Source organism: Lontra canadensis, unplaced genomic scaffold (assembly GCF_010015895.1).
Source record: "Lontra canadensis isolate GAN:19392208 unplaced genomic scaffold, GSC_riverotter_1.0 scaffold10, whole genome shotgun sequence".
NCBI classification, from domain to species: domain Eukaryota; kingdom Metazoa; phylum Chordata; class Mammalia; order Carnivora; family Mustelidae; genus Lontra; species Lontra canadensis.
This window is the reverse complement of record NW_022631004.1, coordinates 9,363,474-9,390,573: the sequence shown is the minus strand read 5'-3', so window position 1 is coordinate 9,390,573 and position 27,100 is coordinate 9,363,474. Positions and strand designations below refer to the sequence as shown.

Here is a 27,100-nt window from a genome sequence, read left to right as displayed (position 1 = left end):
TTGGGATTTGTATATTGCTCTTGTGTGCTGTGACCTGCTGAACCCCTCACCATTACTCTTGAAGCAACAATTTGTTGTTGTTTTTGTTGTTGTTGCTAGTGTGTCATGGTTAAGAATGCAGTGACTATTAAAACAGTTTGGTGCCCCATCTTGATTCCTGCTAAGGCACCCGTGGTTTTACCCACCATTGTTTTTGTACCAGCAGGGCAAAACGCAGTAATCTGCTAGTGTTATCTTGATCTTGCAGACCCTCGGAAAGGTTCTCAGGGATCCTTAGGAGTCACAGACAACACTTAAAAGAACCACTGATCTAGATGATCTGTAAGCACCTGTCCAAGCCTGAAACAGTTTTGAAATTCTAAGATAAGTGTTGTTTACCAAACTTGTCTTAATAACATTTGGCTAAATGGCTGATTTTCATGGCAGTTAATATTCCTTAAACCAGTACAAGTATTTCTAAGTAATTGAGTGTCTAGAAAAGGAAACTTGGCGTAACTGTAGACTAATTACAGTAGACTGCAAACTTGTATGTTTTCTGTTCTGTTTCCTTAATCCTTTTGGACAGAAAGAAGGTCAAAGAGGACTAAAAGAGTCACAGATGGGAAAGATAAAAGAGAAATTGGGGGAAAAAATCATATAAAATCAAGGGAAAGACTGAGGTAAGATTAAGGGTAAATGGAGTTGATAGTAGTTTCAGAGAAACCAGTTACAGACTAGAGTTCTGATGTGAAAAAGGAATCACACAATTTATGAGCCGGCAAAGAATTTAAAGATAAGAGTTGTTGGGCCAGAACTAGATTATTTGGCAGAGGAGGGAAGCAAGGCCCAAAAATTTCTGACAGGACTAGAGCTGGAAGTCAGGATTTCCAGTTTCCCCCTCAGGATGTTCCACTCTTCTCTCTTCCCATTAAATATAACTTTTATGGTTTTAATACTCTCTATACCACACATAGCACTTCCCCCAGAAGCTAGCCAGGCTTCTAAAACTTTAATAGTGAATTGTTAAAATGCACGGCATTCTTCAGCGAAGTGTCATCACATGACTGGTAATTTGGATATCTTAGGTATGTTTTTTCTATTTCACTTTATGTCTCAGCTATTGGAAAGCTGGAAGTTTTATTGTTGATTGACTTTCTGTCATTAAATACTCAAAATGACCTCAAACGTAAGTACTCTAACACGTCAGCTTCAGCATCAATTGTATTCTCCCCACCCGACCCCCAAGTCACATACGATACCATATCTTCACGTTCATACCATTTCTTGGTTGGGTCATTGTTTCTTACTACGCATAGCATAATTAATTTCCTGTGACCACGTGACATACTTTACAATGAAGAACTAACTCCAGTTTTTAAGATTTTGTACATTAAATCATTAAATAAGCTGCATACCTTCAACTATGCCATTGGTTTTTCCCTTTTTCCTACTTATCACCAATTCTTGTTAAGTCTTTTGTAGATACTCCCTAGATCTTTATGTGGGGATCTCTCCCAGTTTGCTTTGCTTTGTTCTACTTTGGTTTTGCCTGCAGGTTTCTTTTAAATAAATAACAGCATATACTACCATAGACAGTGCTGATTAAAAGAAACAATAAAATTTTTTATTAGGCTTTGGTCCTTACTGTGTGTCCAGGTCAGAGCACTTATTGTCTATAATTAACTATGTTCACACTGTGTTACGAGAAAACGTAAGCCTCCAGTCATGACACATGTATAAAAGCTTTTCTCCATTCAGGAAAAACCAGGTTTATTTTTTTCCAACATGAATCTTCTCTCAGTTATGAATGAAATCCTAAAGTATTGACACATATCTTTGGCACTGACCTGTATAATTTTGATATTGAGTCCTTCTAATGTTCCTGCTTTAAAGACGTTTCATTCTTCTCCACCCAATGATCCTTTGGTTTTCTGCATGCAAAGCAAGCAGAAGCCTCAGGTCCCCTGCTTCTAGATTGGCATCCTTAGGCAAACAGAGTTATTTGAAAGAGACATTTCATTCCTAGCCTTCAGGTAACCGAGACTGTTGAGGATAATAAGCCCATATCTTTCTTCTAAGGAAGAACCTTCATGGCTTTGGAACGCTGGTTTCAGAAACTACTTTTCCTCTTTTTCTTTCCTCTCCTCCACTTGGTAGGGTTTTTTTTATTTGTTTTGTTTTGTTTTAAGATTTTATTAAAGAGCGGCTGGCAGAGGGAGAAACAGGCTCCCCGCTGAGCCAGGAGCCCAATGCAGGATTCCATCCCAGGACCCTGAGATCATAACCTGAACCAAAGGGCCATTTAACCGACTGAGCCACCCAGATGTCCCCACTTGGTCATTCTAAATAGCTATGTTATTTCAAATTCTAAAAAGTTAAGACCTCAGCAAAAATGGAAACCCTGACATTTCAATAGTGTAAGATGGCGGGCAGCGAGGAGTAGCAACAATCCCATGTTTCCCAGGGGAGAGCAGAGTAGTGGGAGCAGAGCCTCAGGGGAACTAACACTTTAGGATCTATGTTAGGCCAGGCCCTTCTGAGTGCTTTGCCTGGATTAATTCATTTCATACCCACATCCACCGGAGGGCATAGATTCTCTTTTTATCTCCTGTCTTCTCTGAGGCACAGTTCACTTGTCTAAGTGATGCCAGGGGCCATCGCAGATTCCAGATCCTGTTCTCTCTGCCATTGTGCCAGACCACCTTCTCTTTCTGTCGAGCTGCCACGGGGTGTTGCTTACGGCTTTGAAGGACTGTTAGAGGTCTGTTCATCAAGCAGCTAGTCATTTCCTTGAGAATGAGGTCACTTGTGCTTGGGTCTTCTACCACCCTGCGCCCGCGGTGACTGGAGGATCCTCCTTCCCGTTTTCATGGAAAAACGGGACAAACAGCAGGGACTGATAACAAACAGCTCACTTCTCCAGAGGCTTAGTTCTGCTAACCCCGCTGTTTGGATTGTCTCACCTGCTGTCTACAGGAATCCTCTGAGGTAGCTGTCACCCGGTCTTCATTTTCTAGAGGAGGGAACTAAAAAGCAGTGAGGTTAATCAGCAAGCCGGGGTCACGCAGGAACATAGCAGAGCCTTAAGTCCTAGGAGAGCTTCAGGGCTCGCTCTTAACTGCTGTGCAAAGCCACTTGCTTTAATGAAAAAGAAGTGCTTCTGGGTCTCCCTAGGTCACTGAGGGCCCCCAGCCCCAGAATTACGAACCTTTATGGAGTTGCTGCTCTGCTCTGCATTCATCATACGCTCCAAATTTGGGGCTGGTCAGGAGGTAAAAGGGGCCTGTCGAAGGAAAACCTGTGTGGATAAGTACAAGCCACGGTTTTTACTTCATTTATTTCTATGAAAACTTCGTGTAGGGCACCCGGGTGGCTCTGTCAGTTTAGTGTCGGCCCTCAGCTCAGGTCACGATCCCAGCGTCCTGAGATCGAGCCCCACATTAGGCTCTCCGCCTGCTTCTCCCTCCACCACTCCCCCACTCATGCTTTTTTCTCTCTTTCTCTCTCAAATAAATGAATAAAATCTTTAAAAAAAAATCTCTGCCTCAATCCTGAAACAATTAAAACATAAAGGAAAAGCAAAATCCATTCTCAGTCACGCACAGTGATTTATTTTATTGTATCCATTTGAGATTTGCAACAGCCAGAAAACATGTTCACATTAAAGGCTTGTCCTGGGCATCACAGGCATTATAATTAACTCAGTCTGTGCTATTGGAAGACGTTCTTGTTTACTACTGATTTGACTACTCAAGTTCTACATCCTGTTCTCTCTGCCATTCTCTCTGCCTCTCCCCCAGCAAGGAAGAAAACCTAAGGATCCCACTTTTTGAAACGCGTACCTGGTCCATCATCTTCAAGTCCAAGTGACACTACCAGAATTCATGTTGAGGAGAAGAGAACAATTAATTTGAGATTTTCAGCTACTATCGACTGTGCTCATAAATCCCTCATTTCTGTCTAGGATGGGTGGAGTGACACGAAGGGAGGAAGAGAATCCCTCAGCCGCACCGGATGGGCTGGAAGGAAAATTAGCACACAAAAAAATGTGCCACTGGTTTTATTTATCCCATTATTAAGATGCCATGACAATAACAAAAGTAATGCTCAAGCAATAGCATTAAATGGCAAGAGATGACATCTGGAATAGATAAAGAGGGGTAAATTCATTTCTATTATCCTTGTTTTCATTAAGTTGTGCATAAATGGTACACTTCCATTTATGATTACAAATTATAGCAATTCAAAATAACTAATGTTTGTGTGGCACAGATTCAGTTTGGAGAATTCTTTCATATGCATTGTTCTGATTGAGCCCCCAGGTGGTCATCATACCGTTGTTGGAGGCATGAGAACCACCCCACTTAACAAATACAGAAATGAAACTTACATGAGTTTACCCAAGGTCAGGTAGATCTTGATTTGGGTTTTTTTTTTAATTATTATTATGTTCCGTTAGCCACCATATAGTACATCATCCCTTTTTGATGCAGTGTTCACTGATTCATTAGTTGTGTGTAACAGGTAGATCTTGGACTTGAACCCAAGTCTTATGCGTTCACAACCTAAGTTGAATTGAGGGGGAAAACAGCCATATTCTATAGTGCCAAGCTGGTGAGTCCTGAAACATCAGGCTATGACATTCAGTGAAGTCACCCGATATTGAACTGTACCTTTATGTACTGATGCCTTCAGGGACTACCGGGGGGAGGGAGTAGTGGAATGCAGGCCCTAAACTCGTATGAGTTTTGATTTCATATGTCTATGTCCTATTCTATTTCTGCTCCTCCTGCACTACTGTGCATTCAGCTATCATTTTTTGTGCTCAAAGTGCTTCTAGAGCAGTGGTTCTCCAAGTATGGTTGATGGGCCTGCACTATCAGTATCCCCTGGAAACTTGTAAAGTAAGAGTGTAAAGGTGTAAAGTAAGTAAGGGTGTAAAGTAAGAGTATGTCATTCTGTGGTGAAGATTCGGGCAGTTTGCCTATAAGGAAAGTGCGTGAGCTTGAGGGCATAAATTTCACATCAGCCAATTGGCTCATTACATTTTTGCTCACTTTCTGCTCGTTGTGTTCCAGAAAACTGACATCAACAGGTACAATGCACATTTCTGAAAGGTTCCTGCCACGTAGACATTGCTTTGTATTAAACATAGTGGTGGACAGAGATCCTGCTTTTGGATCTAGTCATTCTAAAAACAGGTTGTTTATGGGTGTACCACGTGGTAGAAGTACTTCGGTAAATCTGTTCTGACAGGTTAAAAAATGCAGCCTGTCAATTTTGTATTGGTTTGGACAGAATCCAAATCAGCCACACACATACATAATTTCTACATTAATTTCTGCCATTCAGAGGTACTTTAGTTTTCAGGTGATGATCGGGAACTTTATATTTCAACTGTAGAAAAAATCCCGTAGGCTAGAACCAAGGAAAGTATCCTTCACTAGCATCCATACTCAGCAGGTTGCCCTCTCCTGTCTCAGTGATTGGTCTGTGGTGTCCTCTGTATCCACTTGAGAATGCAGTTAGATGTGCTTCATGTTCCAGTGTCTGCTCTGTGGTTCTTATCAGGCTGGACAGTCTCATCACAGCCCAGACTGCGAGGTCTCCAAAATTTGTGGCAGTTCCTCTTTAACCTGAAGTCTTAACTAGAACAGTGTTCTCCCACTTCCTCAAAAGACTCACTGACAGGTGCATGGTTTCTTTCAATGTAAAAAATGGAAATATTACTCTGGGATACAGATAAACAACTTCTAAATAAAAAGTAAATTACAAGATGAATTTGTTTTCAAGGCAAAATTGGTACTGCCTAATTTCAAAATATGAAAATATTTTCCTGAATTAATGATTGAGGATTATTAATTCATTCAACACCTACTATGTACTAGGGACTATGTGATGTCCTTGGAAGTTATAAATATGAGGGTTCATAATAGCATAAGCCCTTGTATGGCAAAAATAAGCTATGACTACCTGGTGCCCGATAAACCCTTTGAACCAATCCAACTTGTCAGTTTGTCACAGTGGTTTGGTTTTTCTTTCATTGAATTGATAGTGGCTTATTAACATTAACGAAATCAACTAGTTCCTTTGCTGTGGTCTAGATTTATCCTATATAGTTACTTATTTTTTCCTATCTTAGTCTCAATTCTCTCATTGATGTGCTTTTCAAAATCAAAACCTTTTAATTAGGCAATAGGACTGCTTACCAGGAAAGTACACTAGGCAGAAAAGATCATAAGAAACTGTTAAAACATATTATTTCCATATGTTCCTACTCTTTTAAGGGCATTTGCTTTTATGTACAAAGGAACTTTTCTGGAAGAGAACATTTAACAATTAACAGTGGTTGCCCTTGGGCAGAGAGTTTAGGGGTCTTGATCACAAGGGAGATTTGCTTTTCATTTTATGTTTTTATACAGCTTAATTTTTGTCATTTTAAATATTGTTTTCAATTTTGAATGCTAGTAAATAAGAGCAAGGATGCATTCCCAGCAAGTAGTCTTTCAGAAGTTCTAAAATATCTCTTCTAAAGAAGAGAAACATAGGTGAGCTACACTCTATGCCTCTTTGATTCCTTTATTGCTAAAACAGAGTGAACTGAGACTTGAAATGTAAAATTACTTCCACACTGGTTCCATGAGGAAAGATTAACAAGCAGAACCTACCTGATAATGGGGCCTCTTTGAGGAAGCCACCTTTAAACAGAAAAGTAAGAAGTTACCCCTGCAGTGCCCTCATTTCCCCTGGTTGCATTAGGACAGTTACTATCCATACATCCTTTCAGAATGAAGTGGATATAGGTTAGAGAAGTCTGCACTGTGATTGTTTGGAAATGTCCTCCAATGATTTTTTTTTTTTTTTTTAAGATTTATTTACTTAGAGAGAGCTGTGGAGGGGGGAGGGAAGAGAGAGAGAAAGAATCCTGAGTAGACTCCCCGATGAGCATGGAGTCTAACTTGGAGCTCCATCCCATGACCCTGAGATCATGACCTGAGCCAAAACCAAGAGTTGGACACTTAACCAACTGAGTAACCCAAGCATCCCATCCAGTGACTTATTTCATTTCCCTTTGTCTTTAATTTCCAAGAAGAATCGATGCTCACTCCTGGGGAAAGGAAAAATAACAGCAAAAATAACAAAACTCTATTTCAAAGAAAGACAATTCTATGATCTTTTTAAGGTGTCCACCAATTCTGTGATATCTTTCCCTTCAGTCCTTCTTCTACATATAACCCTAGTTGAAAGCTTTGCCAAGCATGAAAAAGGAAAAAAGTCAATTAAAATTGGAAGGTCCTGAAAGAGTTCATGCTCAGTTGTGTTTTTCTCTGGATCATTTTTCTTACCACTTGTCATTTAGAACCTCAGAGGACTTCTTCGAAGTCCCCCTTGTTAAAGCAAGAAACATCCATTCTCTCATTATTGGATCTGTGAATTGGGAAATCCATCCACATGGATATGAGGATCCTCTGTTTCTGAAATGAACCAACCATAACAACTCAGTCACTGTAAAGCATACCCTGTAACAATTCCTGCACATTTTAATTACATCTCTGTAGTCTTCAGGGGAGAATTGCACTTGCATGACAAAATATTAAACTCTCATTCTATAAAAAGTCGTTTTCAGGTTTTTGTCTCTTTATGGGGGGAAATTCATCTCAGAAATAGTGTTTTATATCTTTACTTGCATCAAGCATTAACAACCAGCAATCAGCAATGGTATAATTATTTGTTAGTTTCAGGAAAACCATCAAGAGTTTAGGGCAGTGTTCCTGTGAAAAGCCCACCAATTGTCCTTGGACAAAAGTTTATGCAAAAATTCTGAGAAGATAGTAACAAAGACTCATCAGAGTGCAGGGGGAAAAAGAAAGAGATGAGAGGCAGAATTGGATTCCTCAATTCAAAATACTTTCAGAAAAGTATTCAAAAGAAAGGGAAATATACAGGCAACAAACTGAAAGTTGCTGAAGGGGAGGTAGGCGGGTAATTGCCTCATGGGCATTAAAGATGGCACTTGATGGGGCACCTGCAGGGGCTCAGTCTGTTAAGCGGCTTCCTTCCGCTCAGCCTTCCATTCGGGTCATGAGCCCAGGGTCCTGGGATCAAGCCCAGCATCAGGTTCCCTGCTCCACAGAAGCCTGCTTCTTCCTCTCCTCCCTGCTTCTGCTCTCTCTCGCTATCTCTAGCACTATCTGTCTCGCTCAAATAAGTAAATAAATAAAATCTTTGAAAAGAAAGATGGCACTTGATGGAATGAGCACTGGGTGTTGTCAGCAGCTGATGAATCACTAAACTCTACCCCTGAAAATAATAACAGTGTAAGTTAATTAAATTGAATTTAAATTTAAAAACTTTTAAAAATGAAAGGGAAATATGTTTGAAGACTAAAAAGAGAGGATTTCTGAGATAAGTCATACAAGGTCTTAGCCATAAAAATAGAATTTTAGAGAGCCCTACATTACTAAATTCTCAAAATGAGGATTATGTTAATGACCACATTGACCATGAGATTAAACCTCACATAATGTTTTAGGTATGTCAGAAGAGAAATTCAAAGCTCTCCTCAGAGCTACTAAGGCAATAGGTACATTGCAAAAAAAAAGAGAAAAAAAGCTGTGTCAAGTTAGTAGGACGGTTTTTCCTATTGAGTGGAATCCCTTTCAATTCTGAGTCACTAAGCAAAAATTAGAAATTAAATCAATACCATATTTACTCTTAAAAGGCATCATGTGTTCAGCAGGGTCTTCCCTTTTAAGTAGCTGAGCTAGTATTTAAGCCCATGCTCCTGGTATAATACCTAATTAGATAAATACCAGCAACTCACAGGGGGTTTTATGATCTTGCTACTTGCCATGGCCACTAGAGGGTATCCATTTTTCCTTCCAACAGAGGTTTTAAATTGTCAACATTTAAGAAAAGACTTCCGGGCAAATGCTACAAACAGATCACAGTAACCACATTTGTCCATAGGATAAAGGGAGGTTTAAGCCTAAATAAAGAAAGGCCACTTACGATACACCTGGTGAAGCATGTCAGCCCCATCGGCACAGAGGAAAAGTTAAGTTCAGAATGACTCCAAGGTGTTAAGCTGCTGACAAGTCAGCACATCCTAAAACTACTTCCTTTTTCCAGGATTCTCCATCACCTCGCATTCAGAGCCCATGCTGCTTGTCAAGAGATAATATAATCCTCCAATACCGCTACTTGAAAACTAACTTTACTTATGGGTTAGTAAAAATAGATAAGAGATAACCGCCTCCCTTCTCAGTCAAGCTGTCACCCAAACCCTAACCTTTTGCTGCTCTTTGAAAAGTAGGTGGTCATTTCCATCAACATGGATGGAACTGGAGGGGATTATGCTAAGTAAAATAAGTCAAGCAGAGAAAACAACTATCATATGGTTTCACTCATATATGGAACATAAGGAATAGCATGGAGGACATTAGGAGAAGAAAGAGAAAAATGAAGGGGGAGAAATCAGAGGGGGAGATGAACTATATGAGACCATGGACCCTGATGGAGGAAACAAACAAACTGAGGGTTTCAGAGGGGAAAGGGTGAAGGGATGAGGTCGCTGGGTGATGGGTATTGAAGAGGGCACATGTTGTGATGAGCACTGGATGTTATACACAACTGATGAATGTAAGTGTCCACGTTTTCCGTGCCACCTCTGTTGTTTCTGACCCTGGCTTCTCCTTTCAGCTGCTGGCGGGCCGCTGGCCTTTTGATCACAATGACTTCGGCGTGTTTCTTTGCAAGCTGTTCCCCTTTTTGCAGAAGTCCTCGGTGGGGATCACCGTCCTCAATCTCTGTGCTCTCAGTGTTGACAGGTAATGGGGTTCTCTCCCTCCACTCCTGTTGGGTTTCGAAAAGCATTTTTCTCAAAAAGAAGAGAAGTCAAGGAGCCTTGAGAGTTGTGCACAGGGCAGTTGTTAATTAGTTTCAAGTGAATTAAAATATCAACAGTCTAGCCCTACTGTTTAGAATCACTTTACACATTGGCTGATCATTAGCCATCTTTCGCTCAGCAATGTGTATCTAGAGCATTTTGCCAATTATAGCCGTTTGGCACCCTATTGCAGCAAAGGAGAAATGAACATATCGGATGGAAAGAACCTTGGAAAAGGACACTTTAGGACATGCAAATGCTATATTTTCCATGGTACATTTCTCATTAGAAAAAAATATATCATTCAGTTATACGTATAATACTTGATTACTTGAGCTGAGTGGTGAATACACAATATTGTTATATTCTTCTCAAAGCGTCTCTGAATGCCTGAGATGTTTCACAGTCTTTAAAAAGAGGGCAACAACAGAAGCACTCCTTGATCAGATTTTGAAAAATCCATCAAGTTTCTCTAAGTCTTTCTGGAATTCTCCTCAAACAGGGATGCCACGACTTCTCTAAAGGAGTCCTTCTAGATGATATTTTCAGCACCTCCTAACTTTCATAGCAGTAACTATAAAGAATGAAATTAGGAACCATATAACACGTTCTATGGCATCCTTTTATACTGAATATTATCCTATGCAAATGCTCTTTAATGTCCCACTTAATTGATCTACCACAGTTTAGAAGTTTCCACTTTTGCTCTCTCACACTCTGTCAATCACTCTGTCAGAGTACCTGAGTCCCACCATCATAGAAATAAGACTCCTTTTCTTAAAGAATATTTAAGCTTTTACAGACATTCTGTTATCTATCACCTGCAATCACTTTGGGGGACCAAATCATTATTATTAAAACATAAAAATACTCATTCTCTTAGTAGATGAAAATTATCATGGCATCCTTCTTATAAATTACGCCACGTATGCCTGTAATACCTGTGAAACACAAAGCAAAAAGTTTAGCAATGTTCTTAAAAATAAATGTTTGCAAAAAAATGTATTGCTGAAATTACAGCACACAAAAATTCCTATAGTAGTTTAAAATGTCATGATGCTACTGCTTATGCAGTAGTAAACACGAGATCAGAGAGCATTTCTCCTTTACTAGTCACATTCTCAGTTGTTCCCAGGAAAACCTGAGTTCTGTGTGCTTCTCTTCTGCATCATAGCAGGCATTAAGGGGCACTGTATTAACACATTTACGGCGTGTAGGTGGCCACTCTGTCACTTCCACTGGACGAAATAATTGACTGTGTTATCTGTGGCCATGTCCTAAGAAACTGAGTAAGCATTTGTAATCTGGATTTTATTCACTAATGAGTTCTCATTCTGCTGTTCCTATTCCTACCATCCAGTAGCACTATTTCATCTTGTATCCAAAGTGGTGTAGTATCTAAAAATTAAAGCACTTAAATTTATATCTGTGACATTACTAATAAGTGTAAAATGTTTCCTGCATTTATCAAGTTGTATATTTAGAGATGTGGCTGTGTATGCTTATTACAAAATCCAATTAAATTTTTAATTACAATATAACTCTAGAATCCCTGTGGGGAAAAGAAAGAAAATAATCATTATAGTTTGAAAAAGAATTATGTTTCCTACATGCATACTCTTCCCATATGATAGTGCTAAATGTTATAAAGCTAGAGTATTGAAAAGAGTATGGCACAGGGGTACCTGTGTGGCTTAGTCAGTTAAGCATCTGATTCTTGATTTTGGCTCAGGTCTTAGGGTCTTGGGATCGAGCCTGCATTGGGCTCCATGCTGGGTGTGGAGCCTGCGTAGGATTCTCTCTCTCCCTTTCCCTCTGTTCCCTCCTCCCCAATCTAAAAGCAAACAAGCAAACAAAAAGACAGTGTGGCACCTTCATAGGAATATACTGAGAAATAAATGGGAAAGCCGGAAACAGGTGTTACAGTGTATTAGAGTGTAATATAGACTGAAATCACTTTGAGTATAATGGGGAAAGGAAAAATAGTGCTATTTAGCCGTTTGGGGAGAAAAGCACGTTAAAGTCTTATCTTTTACTATATGTCAATAATAATATTTATAATAATTACCACTTACTGAGTATAAGTACATGCTAAGCCATGTTAAAAATACTTTACAGCAGTTCTTGTCCTTAGTCCTCAGGACACCAGCTTGTGATGGTCCTGTAATCACCCTCACTTTACAGATGAGGGAGCTGAGGTCAGAAGAGATTAACCAAGGCCATTTGGTGACCAAGGCAGTAATCAACTATAAATCGTCCACCTTGTTAACCACTACGCTCCAGCCTGTAAAAACTTATGCCATATAGAAGAAAATAGACTAATATCTTTTTGATCACTAGTAAAGACAGACTTTTTGAACTTAAAAAGGTGGTAGAAATGCTGAATATAATTATAAAGGGATTTCAGGACATAAAACTTTAAAGCATGAAGATCAAGCATTCATAAATTTAAAAAACAAATAAAGCAAGAAGCTGGGGGAAATATTTGCAGCAAATGCCTGTTAAAAAAGCTACAACATGCTAATATTCTTGGTAATCAAGGAGGCCACACAGATAGTAATTAAAATCATAAGACCTCCATATAAATAGAGCATGACTATAAAAATACCAAAGAAGAAACTTAAATGATTAATTAACATATGAATAATGTTCATGTAATCAAGGAGATTTCAGCTAAGAAAACATGTTTCTCAGTATCTGGTGGGAGTAGAGATTTAAACAGCCCTTCAGGAAGGTAAAATCCTACAAATGCTTTTGTCTTGTGACCCAGTAATTACAATTTTAAGGATTGATTCTAAGAAAACAATCTAAAAAACTTGAACAGAGAATTCATGCACAAAAATGTGCTTTATAAAATTATTTACAGGAAAATATAGCAATCTTATTACCCCATGTTAGGCCAATGGAGAAGGAGGCTAAATGTAACTGACATGTGTAGGTATATGAATATAAAATTCCTTGAAGACAACATGACAAATATTAGCAGTAGTTATATCTTAGGATGGGATGATGGGTGTTTGCAATGTTGTTCTAGGAGTAGAAAAAAAATTCTGAAAGTATATTTACTTTTATTGCCTGTTACCCATTTTCCTTATTTACTCTTATGTTATTTTATACATTTTATTTATCTCAGTTATGCAGCTCATTCCTGTGACCTGTGTTCTATATCAAGGTTAATTTTCTATGGGCAGGCAGCTCTAAAGCGTAAGCAATACAGACACATAGACATGACCACGGAAGCTTCTGTATGTGGAGAAACACATGCAGGTACCCAGCCCAGAGCTGCCTCATCCCTATTAGTGCCTTTACAAAAACCATCATATTTTAGAAAATATCATTTTATTAAAAAACTAAACTTTGTCCCAAAGACTTTAAAAACCAGGACAATAGGTTACACCTGGGCTCAGTCAGGTAAGCCGCTGCCTTCAGCTCAGGTCATGATCCCAGGGTCCTGGGATCAAGTCCCTCATCAGGCTCCTTGCTCAGCAGGGAGCCTGCTTCTCTCTCTGCCTCTGCCTGCCACTCTGCCTACTTGTGATCTCTCTCTCTCTCTCTCTCTCTGACAAATAAATAAATAAATAAATAAAATCTTTAAAAAAAAAAAAAAAAACCAAGACAATAATGAGTAACTGCACCTCTGAGGAAACATCCAACCAAAAGCCAAAGTTGGACAAGATCAGCATATGACAAAAAAGAATGAGAAACAGAATGAAGACAAGGACGATTCTTGTTCCCTATAAATAATAACATCTTTTTTTAAGACATGTAAGTCTAATCTCCTAAGGGGCATGGATAAAAAGAGAAGCCAAAAGAGAGGAAGATCTCATCATCAGGGAAATGCAAATCAAAAACACAATGTAATATCATCTCACGCCTGTCAGAATAGCTAGTATCAAAAAGACAAGGATACAACAGGTATTGGCGAGGATGCAGAGAAAAAACGAACCCTGTGCACTATTGGTGGGAATGCAAATTGGTGTGGCTACTGTGGAAAACAGTATGGAAGTTCCTCAAAAAATTAAAAATAGAACTACCATATGACCTAGCAATTCCAGTTCTGGGTATTTATCCAAAGAAAATGGAAACACTAATTTGAAAAGATATGAGCAGCCTTATCTTTATTGCCACATTACTCATGATAGCCAAGATGTGGAAACAACTCATGTCTACCCATGGATGAATGGATAAAGAAGATGTGGCACGTATAAACCATGGAATATTATTCCGCGGTAAAAAAGAATGGATCTTGCCATCTGTGACAACATGGATGGTCTTTGAGGACATTACGTTAAGTGAAATGAGTGAGACAGAGAAAGACAAATATTTATGATCTCATTTATAAAGAAAATCTAAAAAACAAAACAAGCAAAACAAACCAAAAACAAGCTCATAGATAGCACAGATTGGTGGCTGCCAAAGGGGAGGGTGGTGGGGGTGACATGGCTGCAGGGGGTCAAAATGTACAAACTTCCAGTTATAAAATAAATAAGCCATGGCATGTAATGTACAGCATGGTGACTATAGTTAACACTGTACTACATATTTCAAAGTTTCTAAGGGACTAAATCTCCAAAGTCCTCATCACACACACACAAAATTCTGTAACTGTGGTGAGAGATGTTCATTAGACTTAATTGTCGTGCTCATTTCACAATGTATACAGATACTGAATCATGATGTTATACACCTGGAACTAATGGAATGTTTTATGTCAATTATACCTCAATACAAATAAATTCATACATACACACATGTTTTAAAAGAGAGAAGATAGAATTTGCTTGCTTTAGTAAGCAATGTAGGCAAATTGTCACCCTTGAGATATATTTTCTTGTGAGAAAATTTAGAGTATATTTTGTACGTCATGTTATGTGGCATAGTTATAGTGTTCATTTTTATTTTATATAAGTCCAGGTAGTCAATTTTTTGTTGAAAAAATATTTTAAGGTACTTATTCCTTAGTGACATACTATATAATAAATTATCCCAAGATTGAGAAGCATAATTCATAATTTAGTTGCACAGGGGCTCAGGCAGGAAGGGGATGGTGCACAGATGTGAAGAATAAGGCCCAGCTGCTGCCCCTTATAAGTCTTCCCGCTTGTGAAGATGGCAACCTGAGGACAAGGGAGAAGGAAATGCATGAAGGTATTTAGGCTACAGAATGCCTAAATCCTAAATCCCCTAAACCATCAAAACCCCGCATTGCTCTTCCCTCTCTTTCTTCCTTGGGGGAATCTCAAGCAACCATTTTGCACAGTTTCATTCTCCCCACTAGAAACTACCTGTCAGGGGTTGAGGTGGGTTGGGGCATGGAGTGGATGGAGGGAATCAGTCATAGGTTCCCATGTCAGGTGTAGGCTCACCTCATCTTACCACATCTTCCCCACTCCCATCTCATGCACGGAGAAAAATGAACTAAATGTCCCATCACAAATTACCAGCTGTGTATCCAATGACATGTTCTTGGTTAAAAGGAGGAAAGAAAAAATGGCATCAAAAATCTATTTCATTAAGACGTGGGCTCAGTGTTAGATCAAGACAATAAACCATTTTAAAATTCCATTCCCACAAAAATCTGCCTTAATTCGGGTTTTCCGTGGTAATAAACTCAACATTCTTTGTTCCTTGGGTCCTTTCTTTATTAGTTTACATTTCATTTGGTACTGACTCTAAGCTTTGGGACCTGAGTGTAGGGAATCTATTTTGACATTTCCAGTTCAAAAACTTTCACCCTAGAGAATGAATCATTCACACTTAATTCCAAAAGATACGATTTGCTTTGGGTCTTGATTTGGTTGCATTATATTCTACTAAAAATAAGAAAATCCCTTTTTCTTTTCCTTTCTTTTTTTTTTTTAAGAAAATCCTTCTGTAAAATAATAAAACTAAAACAAGAAATAATAAGAGGGAAATTGCAACCTATTACAAAACAATCTGCAATTTAGGAATCCCTGCCTTCCTCTTGTGAGCTGAATGAATCAAACTACAGTTCAGGAAGAGTTCCATGATTTTTTAAATATATTTTCAGTGTAATTACCTCTCATTTCAGAGTTGTTATTTTGAGAGAAAATAATAAGAGGAACTATATATCCAAGTTCTATACAATTTCTTTATTACCTTACTGATTATTCAATGAATATGGAATACAGAAGGTTGAAAGAAGAAAATCTAGCTGTTTCACGATCAGCTTTTAATCTAAATGAGGTAAATAAGAGAGTAAGAGGAAATCATGACCTGCCCCAGAAAAGATGAGCTTTCATTGTAAATATCGACTATGGACTGCCTCCTCTACATTTTCACTAGTTCCTCCTCAAATCTAACTTTCATTGACTTTTACTTTGCATCCTTAGTCACTTAAGAAAAAGATAAACAGGAATTTCAGAAAAGACTGAGGAAATTTAGAGATAATTTTGACCTCTCCTCAGCTTTATCAGTGAAAATTATTTTTAACACTACAGTAATATACTTCTAACATGAATGAATTTTTCCCAGCAAAATAGGACTAACCAGCCATTACCAACAATTAAAATGGGTATTTTTGCATGCCATAAATGACATATTTCAGATGTTACACAGAGTTTGTTTGGGGGTAAAAAGGACGGAGCAAAATGGAAGGGGAATTCAATGCTGTTCTTTGTAAAGTTAACTGTCATGTTTAAAGTGGAAAATGACGGGGTCAGACCAGTAAAAAGGTCTGGGTACAAATCTAACTTGTAGTTAAAAATTGCCTGGGGAAGGAGGCTATGAAAAGATAAAACTCTCTTGACAAATGCTCCAGGAATGATGTATAATTAGATACCTGGAAAAGTTGCAGAGACGATTAATAAGGCAGTTTAGTTTGATAAGCCTCAAATTCAAAAGCCAATGTCACTTCTTCATCCCAGCATTTCACGTAATTGCTAAGTGGTCTCTATGATGTTCTCAAAGGTTTGTCCTAAGTCAAGAAACATGAAAGTGGTTTTCTGGAAAGCTTCATTTTTATTTAGAGTCAGACTTGGTTTCTCCTTATTCTCCCGGTGGTATGATGTCCTTTTGCTGCATGAAAATAGGGGAGACATGAAAGGAGAGTCAGAGCCAGAAGAGAGAACCCAGGGCCGGGACAGAGACAAAGCCAACGCTGACTGTAGGGCAACCTGGGATCTCATTTTGAGGTCTGTGCCCATGGCACACAGTTTATGTATTCTTTTATCTTAATTCTATTGACAAGATCAAGCGACTGGTTAATTTTGCTATCTTATTTTTCTTTGCTAACAGTCTACCCCAAAACTGAGCAGCTTCAGACAACCATCATTTTATTATTATCTCACCATATGGTGGGGTAGGAATTTGGGCAATTCCTCTGCAACTTGTCACTTCGCCTGGGTATTTTGGTGGATTTCAGCTGATGGCTAAGCCTGTCTCTTGAGTCCAAGACAAATGACTAGCCCATTGGCAAGAAGAGCTGGAAGTCTGAGCTCAGCGGAGCCTCACCCCCTCTCCTGCAGTCTAGCACCTCTCAACACGTTCTGTGAGACAGGCACGAGGGTGGAGCTGTGGCTCTGCTCAGAGACCAGGCCTGAAACCCACAAAACATCCTTCCAGCTCCACTCAGCCAGTCCAAGCAGTAGTGAAAGTGTGAAGTGTGAAAGTGCTCACTGCTATCTTTTAATCCACCATGCCTGGTTTCTCTTTCAAATTATTCCCACTGGTTATTTTGCCTCCAGACTTCTGTATGGCAGTTGGTTTGTCTATCCCGTAAGAGACAGAAATCACAATCAAACATTACAAGTGACTGCATTTGCTGTTAGTTTAAAGTGTGCCTAGGTGAGGATAGAAGTGATAACTTAAGGGAAGTGGCAGAATTGAAGGAAAAAGAATAATTTCTAATGTAGGCAAGTATGGACAGGCACCTGATAGAAACTTTTTAAAAGAATGTTAGCTACCTTTTCCTTCCCTTGATTCAGTAATCTCACTCAAGATAATTAATCCAGGAAAATCATTCAAAAAGAGAAAAAAATATATGTACAAATATATTTGTAGATGTGTTATTCACAACCTTGAAACATTAGAATTGATGTGATCTTAGGAGAAATATTTAAGTAAACTCTATCAACATCCAGTTATATTGTGTAGCTATTAAATTAATAAATGCCATGCCTCTACAGAAGCATAAGGACTTATTCTTTAAGATTTTATTTATTTATTTGACACAGAGAGAGATCACAAGTGGGCAGAGAGGCCCGGAGAGGGGGTGGGGAAGCAGGCTCCCTGCTGAGCAGAGAGCCTGATGCGGGGCTCGATCCCAGGACCCTGAGATCATGACCCAAGCTGAAGTCAAGAGTCGGATGCTCAACTGACTGAACCATCCAGGTGCCCCTAGGGGTATTTTTTATAATGAAAAGTTGATAAAACTAAAAATAAAATTGTAATTGATATGACTGTAATATAAGTTTATGCATATATGAATAGAAATGGACAAAGAATAAAAAGAGATAAAAATAGATTTTGTTGAAGTATTATCTTTTGAATTTTTTTTTCCCCTTAACAATTTGGATGTCTTTTATTTCTTTTTTTTTTATTTAGATTTTTCTTTTAATTTTATTTTTTATAAACACATAATATATTTTTATCCCCAGGGGTACAGGTCTGTGAATCGCCAGGTTTACACACTTCACAGCACTCACCATAGCACATACCCTCCCCAATGTCCATAACCCCACCCCCCCCAACCCCCCTCACCACATCAAGCCTCAGTTTGTTTTGTGAGATTAAGAGTCACTTATGGTTTGCCTCCCTCCCAATCCCATCTTGTTTCATTTACTCTTCTCCTACCCCCTTAACCCCCCATGTTGCATCTCCTCTCCCTCATATCAGGGAGATCATATGATAGTTGTCTTTCTCCGATTGACTTATTTCTCTAAGCATGATACCCTCTAGTTCCACGTCATTGCAAATGGCAAGATTTCATTTCTTTTGATGGCTGCATAGTATTCCATTGTGTATATATACCACATCTTCTTTATCCATTCATCTGTTGATGGACATCTAGGTTCTTTCCATAGTTGGGCTATTGTAGACATTGCTGCTATAAACATTCAGGTGCACGTGCCCCTTCGGATCACTACGTTTATATCTTTAGGGTAAATACCCAGTAGTGCAATTGCTGGGTCATAGGGTAGTTCTATTTTCAACATTTTGAGGAACCTCCATGCTGTTTTCCAGAGTGGTTGCACCAGCTTGCATTCCCTCCAACAGTGTAGGAGGGTTCCCCTTTCTCTTCATCCTCGCCAGCATCTGTCATTTCCTGACTTGTTAATTTTAGCCATTCTGACTGGTGTGAGGTGATATCTCATTGTGGTTTTGATTTGTATTTCCCTGATGCCGAGTGATATGGAGCACTTTTTCATGTGTCTGTTGGCCATGTGGATGTCGTCTTTGCAGAAATGTCTGTTCATGTCCTCTGCCCATTTCTTGATTGGATTATTTGTTCTTTGGGTGTTGAGTTTGCTAAGTTCTTTATAGATTTTGGACACTAGCCCTTTATCTGATAAGTCATTTGCAAATATTTCTCCCATTCTGTCAGTTGTCTTTTGGTTTTGTTAACTGTTTCCTTTGCTGTGCAAAAGCTTTTGATCTTGATAAAATCCCAGTAGTTCATTTTTGCCCTTGCTTCCCTTGCCTTTGGTGATGTTCCTAGGAAGAAGTTGCTGTGGCTGAGGTCAAAGAGGCTGCGGCCTGTGTTCTCCTTAAGGATTTTGATGGATTCCTTTCTCACATTGAGGTCCTTCATCCATTTTGAGTCTATTTTCGTGTGTGGTGTAAGGAAATGGCCCAATTTCATTTTTCTGCATGTGGCTGTCCAATTTTCCCAACACCATTTATTGAAGAGGCTGTCTTTTTTCCATTGGACATTCTTTCCTGCTTTGTCGAAGACTAGTTGACCATAGAGTTGAGGGTCTATTTCTGGGCTCTCTATTCTGTTCCATTGATCTATGTGTCTGTTTTTGTGCCAGTAACATGCTGTCTTGATGATGACAGCTTTGTAATAGAGCTTGAAGTCCGGAATTGTGATGCCACCAACTTTGGCTTTCTTTTTCAATATTCCTTTGGCTATTCGAGGTCTTTTCTGGTTCCATATAAATTTTAGGATTATTTGTTCCATTTCTTTGAAAAAAATGGATGGTACTTTGATAGGAATTGCATTAAATGTGTAGATTGCTTTAGGTAGCATAGACATTTTCACAATATTTATTCTTCCATCCAGGAGCATGGAACATTTTTCCATTTCTTTGTGTCTTCCTCAATTTCTTTCATGAGTACTTTATAGTTTTCTGTGTATAGATTCTTAGTCTCTTTAGTTAGGTTTATTCCTAGGTATCTTATAGTTTTGGGTGCAATTGTAAATGGGATTGACTCCTTAATTTCTCTTTCTTCTGTCTTGTTGTTGGTGTAGAGATATGCAACTGATTTCTGTGCATTGATTTTATATCCTGACACTTTACTGAATTCCTGTAGTTCTAGTAGTTTTGGAGTGGAGTCTTTTGGGTTTTCCACATATAGTATCATATCATCTGCGAAGAGTGATAGTTTGACTTCTTTGCCGATTTGGATGCCTTTAATTTCCTTTTGTTGTCTGATCGCTCAGGCTAGGACTTCTAGTACTATGTTGAATAGCAGGGTTGATAATGGACATCCCTGCCATGTTCCTGACCTTAGTGGAAAACCTTTTAGTTTTTCTCCATTGAGAATGATATTTGTGGGAGCTTTTTCATAGATGGCTTTGATAATATTGAGGTATGTGCCCTCTATCCCTACAGTTTGAAGAGTTTTGATCAGGAAGGGATGCTGTACTTTGTCAAATGCTTTTTCAGCATCTATGGAGAGTATCATATGGTTCTTGTTCTTTCTTTTATTAATGTGTTGTATCACATTGATTGATTTGTGGATGTTGAACCAACCTTGCAGCCCTGGAATAAATCCCACTTGGTCGTGGTGAATAATCCTTTTAATGTACTGTTGAATCCTATAGGCTAGTATTTTGGTGAGAATTTTCACATCTGTGTTCATCAAGGATATTGGTCTTTAGTTCTCTTTTTTGATGGGATCCTTGTCTGGTTTTGGGATCAAGGTGATGCTGGCCTCATAAAATGAGTTTGGAAGTTTTCCTTCCATTTCTGTTTTTTGGAACAGTTTCAGGAGAATAGGAATTAGTTCTTCTTTAAATGTTTGGTAGAATTCCCCCAGGAAGCCATCTGGCCCTGGGTTTTTGTTTGTTTGGAGATTTTTGATGACTGTTTCAATCTCCTTACTGGTTATGGGTCTGTTCGGACTTTCTATTTCTTCCTGGTTCAGTTGTGGTAGTTTATATGTCTCTAGGAATGCATCCATTTCTTCCAGATTGTCAAATTTGTTGGCATAGAGTTGCTCATAGTATGTTCTTATAATTGTCTGTATTTCTTTGGTGTTAGTTGTGATCTCTCCTCTTTCATTCATGATTTTATTTATTTGGGTCCTTTCTCTTTTCTTTTTGATAAGTCTGGCCAGGGGTTTATCAATCTTATTAATTCTTTCAAAGAACCAGCTCCTAGTTTCGTTGATTTGCTCTATTGTTTTTTTTGGTTTCTATTTCATTGATTTCTACTCTGATCTTTATGATTTCTCTTCTGCTTGGTTTAGGGTTTCTTTCTTGTTCTTTCTCCAGCTCCTTTAGGTATAGTGTTAGGTTGTGTACCTGAGACCTTTCTTGTTTCTTGAGAAAGGCTTGTACCGCTATATCTTTTCCTCTCAGGACTGCCTTTGTTGTGTCCCACAGATTTTGAACCGTTGTGTTTTCATTATCATTTGTTTCCATGATTTTTTTTCAAGTCTTCTTTAATTTCCTGGTTGACCCATTCATTCTTTAGAAGGATGCTGTTTAGTCTCCATGTATTTGGGTTCTTTCCAAATTTTCTCTTGGTTGAGTTCTAGCTTCAGAGCATTGTGGTCTGAAAATATGTAGGGAATGATCCCAATCTTTTGATACCAGTTGAGACCTGATTTAGGACCGAGGATGTGATCTATTCTGGAGAATGTTCCATGGGCACTAGAGAAGAATGTGTATTCTGTTGCTTTGGGATGAAATGTATCTGTGATATCCATCTGGTCCAGTGTGTCATTTAAGGCCTTTATCTCCTTGTTTATCTTTTGCTTGAATGATCTGTCCATTTCAGTGAGGGGAGTGTTAAAGTCCCCTACTATTATTGTATTACTGTTGATGTGTTTCTTTGATTTTGTTATTAATTGGTTTATATAGTTGGCTGCTCCCACGTTAGGGTCATAGATATTTAAAATTGTTAGATCTTGTTGGACAGATCCTTTGAGTATGATAGAGTGTCCTTCCTCATCTCTTATTATAGTCTTTGGCTTAAAATCTAATTGATCTGATATGAGGATTGCCACTCCTGCTTTCTTCTGATGTCCATTAGCATGGTAAATTCTTTTCCACCCCCTCACTTTAAATCTGGAATTGTCTTCGGATTTAAAATGAGTTTCTTGTAGGCAACATATAGATGGGTTTTGGTTTTTTATCCATTCTGATACCCTTTGTCTTTTGATTGTGGCATTTAGCCCATTAACATTCAGGGTAACTATTGAGAGATACGAATTTAGTGTCATTGTATTGCCTGTAAGGTGACTGTTTTTGTATATTGTCTCTGTTCCTTTCTGATCTACTACTTTTAGGGTCTCTCTTTGCTTAGAGGACCCCTTTCAATATTTCCTGTAGAGCCGGTTTGGTGTTTGCAAATTCTTTCAGTTTTTGTTTGTCCTGGAAGCTTTTAATCTCTCCTTCTATTTTCAATGATAGCCTAGCTGGATATAGTATTCTTGGCTGCATGTTTTTCTCGTTTAGTGCCCTGAATATATCATGCCAGCTCTTTCTGGCCTGCCAGGTCTCTGTGGATAAGTCTGCTGCCAATCTAATATTTTTACCATTGTATGTTACAGACTTCTTTTCCCGGGCTGCTTTCAGGATTTTCTCTTTGTCACTAAGACTTGTAAATTTTACTATTAGGTGGCGGGGTGTGGACCTATTCTTATTGATTTTGAGGGGGGTTCTCTGCACCTCCTGGATTTTGATGCTTGTCCCCTTTGCCATATTGGGGAAATTCTCTCCAATAATTCTCTCCAATATACCTTCTGCTCCCCTCTCTCTTTCTTCTTCTTCTGGAATCCCAGTTATTCTAATGTTGTTTCGTCTTATGGTGTCACTTATCTCTCGAATTCTCCCATCGTAGTCCAGTAGCTGTTTTTCCCTCTTTTGCTCAGCTTCTTTATTCTCTGTCATTTGGTCTTCTATATCACTAATTCTTTCTTCTGCCTCATTTATCCTAGCAGTGAGAGCCTCCATTTTTGATTGCACCTCATTAATAGCTTTTTTTATTTCAACTTGGTTAGATTTTAGTTCTTTTATTTCTCCAGAAAGGGCTTTTATATCTCCCGAGAGGGTTTCTCTAATATCTTCCATGCCTTTTTCGAGCCCAACTAGAACCTTGAGAATCGTCATTCTGAACTCTAGATCTGACATATTACCAATGTCTGTATTGATTAGGTCCCTAGCCTTCAGTACTGCCTCTTGTTCTTTTTTTTGTGGTGAATTTTTCCACCTTGTCATTTTGTCCATATAAGAGTATATGAAGGAGCAAGTAAAATACTGAAAGGGTGGCAACAACCCCAGGAAAATATGCTTTAACCAAATCAGAAGAGATCCCAAATCATGAGGGGGGAGAAAGGGGATAAAAAGAGGTTTAGAAAGAAAAAAAAAAATGAAACAATTAAAAAAAGAAAATGAATAAAGAAAAAATATAAAAAGGAAAAAATATATATATATATATATATTAGATAAACTAGTTAAAAACCGTTAAAAAAGAAAAGGGTAAAAGTTAAAAAAAATTTACCAGAAGAAGAGAAAAAGAAAATTGAAAAAGAAAAAAAATTAAATTAACTGCAAGGCTAAAGAATCATGGGGAGAAAGCTTGAGTTCCGTGCTTTGCTTTCTCCTCCTCTGGAAGTCCGCTGCTCTCCTTGGTATTGAAACTGCACTCCTTGGTAGGTGAACTTGGTCCTGGCTGGGTTTCTTGTTGATCTTCTGGGGGAGGGGCCTGTTGTAGTGATTCTCAAGTGTCTTTGCCCCAGGCGGAGTTGCACCGCCCTTACCAGCGGCCGGGCTGAGTAATCCGCTCGGGTTTGCTTTCGGGAGCTTTTGTTCCCTGAGCGCTTTCCGTAGAGTTCCGGAGGACGGGAATGAAGATGGTGGCCTCCCAGTCTCCAGCCCGGAGGAGCCAGGAGCCCGGGACCCCACTCCTCAGTGCGCCCTCAGAGAACAGCACCCAATTACTCCCGTCACCCTGGCCTCTGGCCGCACTCCAAGCTGACTGAGCCTGCGACCGGTTCAAGGTAACCCCGAGCTGAGAGCTCACTCCTCGGCTCCGTCTCTGTAGCCGGCTTCCCCGTTCTAATACCTGCAAGCTCTGCGACACTCAGACACCCCCGATCCTTCTGTGACCCTGCGGGACCTGAGGCCACGCTGACCCCGCGTGGGCTTCACCCCGGTTAAGCCTCTGGAGCGATGTCCCTCAGCGGAACAGACTTTTAAAAGTCCCGATTTTGTGCTCTGTTGCTCCGCCGCTTGCCGGGAGCCGGCCCCTCCCCCCATGGTCTATCTTCCCGTCGCTTTGGATTCACTTCTCCGCCAGTCCTGTCTTTCAAAAAGTGGTTGATTTTCTGTTTCTAGAATTGCTGTTCTTCTTCTCTTCGATCTCCCGTTGGATTTGTAGGTGTTTGCAATCTTTAGATAAGCTATCTAGCTGATCTCCTGCTACCTGAAATAGTCTCAGCCTGCTACTTCTCCACCATCTTGACTCCTCTCCTTGAATTTGTTTTATTTTATATTGTTTTAAAGCACATTCAATAATAAATATTTTAAAATTTTTCTGACCATCCCAGACCATACCTCAAAAATTCAAAAACATGCATTAAATGCCTTTGGCCTTGAAAACATCTAAAAATTTATTTATAGACATATACAGTAACAAGCATCTTTACATAAATAAAGCATGTAGGTTATAGTTTTATTTTGGTACATCACATGACAGGATAACAAGGTGATGTTGTGGGAAAAGACTCCCCCTGGGAGTTGGCACACCAGAGCCCTGGTCCAGGCTCCCCACATTCACAGGAGATGAGGCAGAGGATATAGTAACACTCCAGCCCTCAGTTCCCAACTAGTAGAACATGAAGGGGAAAAAGAGCAACCCAAGTGTCCCTCATGGGTTTTTTTTTTTTTCAATTATTTGATTCTAAGATTCTCAAAGTATTAGCTTTTTATCTGTTGCCTACGCAGGGATGGCTTGAAAAATAAGAAAATGCTCAGAATTTAGTGTGTATTGGCTAAAGCCAATAAAGATAAATGCATGTCCAGGAAACAAAGACACTTAACAGATATGGATTTGGCATCAATTGTTCTAGGCATTATGACCAACATATAAAATGTCTGCCCTCATGGAGTTTATATTTTAAGAAAAGGGTGGACATAAGCAATAAACAAAATAAATACAATCTTTGATTGGTCACATGGTAATAAGTGCTGTGGAGAAAAATAAATCGGGGTGAGCAGGTCAGTGTAAGTCTGGAGGGGATTCTGGCAATTTCAAATAGCATGTTCAGGAAAGGACCCTGTAAGAAGATATGAGTGAGCAGAGGAGGAGATGATGAAGCAGCTCTGAGGACACCAGTAGGCATTCTCCTGGGATGGGAAGCCACTGGGGGATTTGAACAGAGGGATGACATGATGGACTTCCGAGCTAACAGGCTCACTCTGGGTAGAGTACAGTAGGGCAAAGTCGATTCAGGGAGCCCAGTGCGGAAGCTACAGGAGAGCTGGTGAGAGGTGGTTACATTTGGATGCATCGTGAAGGAGGAGGTTGCAGGGTTTGCTAAAGAACTGGATGTGTGGTAACAAAGAGAAAAAGAAGAGTGAAAGCTCACTTCAGATTCTGGGCCTGAGGTGGTAAAGACTGGAGAGAGGTTAGGGTGGGGGTCATGGAAGAGGACCAGGAGTCTGGCTTGGGTGAGTGCCAATGCCTACTGGATATCAAGTGGCCATCTCAGTTAAGCAGTTGGATAGACAAGTCTGGAACTAGAGGCCAGGTTCTAGGTTAGAGTTGTAAATTTGGGAATTAATGATCAGTATATAGAAAATTGATACTAAAGCCATGAGACTGTATAAATCACTAAAAGAGAGTGTGTCAATAGAGATGGAAAGAGGTCCAAGGACTAAGGTGGAATCCAGTGCTACTAAGAGTTTGAGAATTGAGCAGTTTCCAGCCAAGATGATGAGATGGGGAGTGGCCAGTCTTATCAGCGGAGAAAACCCAGAAGAATGTAGTAGAAGCCAAGTGAAGAAAGCATTTCAAAAAGGAGACATCATTTCTAGAATATCAGTTGTTAGTGGTTGAATCTACACTTGCAGATTTTCTGTGTCAAGTGAGGATGTCATATGTACACATCAACTCCCCTGAAGGATGCTTTATAATCGCACCTAGTAAGGAGAACAGGTTTGCATATATGTAGGTTGTATCATTATATTCCAAATAGACATCATTTTTGGAACATCCAGTATTTCTTACTTTCCACACCTATTCCTACGCCTGTCACCACAAACGATTGTTTCTAATTGCACTATGGTTGTCTTCTCATCTCATGGAAATATTATCAAGATCAGTGTGATTACAAAAGAAGAATCATCTAATGCTCAGCCATGTGGATTTGCTACACCACACACTAAACATTACTTCTATTTATTTAAAAATGTTGAATTTACATTAGATTATAAATGTGTAATATTCTGGGAACGCAGCATATTATAAAATGAAGCTGCTGTGTGAATGTATTCTTCATAAGAACATGTTGACCATATTTTTTTACTCAAACCATATTCTATCTCCAATCCTGCCTAAGAAATCTGGCTTTCTCACTCCCTTAGGAGATAAAGCATTTTATTTAAATCACCTTTCCTGATAGTTGATCTAAGAGAAGAGGGAAAAGAAATAGATACAACTCACAGCCTCAGGATATAGACATCCTGTCTCCATTCCTTTTAGCTTTTACTGGACATCAGGCTGCCAGTCTAATAAGACAACAAAGAAAAGTAAACAGAAATGAAAAGCAAAATAAATAGCAGTCTTTATCCCACTGGAAATAACCATAAATTTA

The 27,100-nt window shown here is 39.1% G+C and overlaps 1 protein-coding gene across 2 annotated transcripts in view; it reads left to right on the top strand.

Annotated features, from left to right (window-relative positions):
• Positions 1 to 27,100, top strand: part of EDNRA (endothelin receptor type A) — a 62,870-nt gene that overhangs the window by 21,730 nt on the left and 14,040 nt on the right. For both annotated transcript variants that reach the window (XM_032855558.1, XM_032855559.1), the window contains one exon: positions 9,682 to 9,809. In XM_032855558.1, coding sequence (XP_032711449.1) covers positions 9,682 to 9,809 — 128 coding nt within the window. The remainder of the gene's footprint in view (positions 1 to 9,681; positions 9,810 to 27,100) is intronic.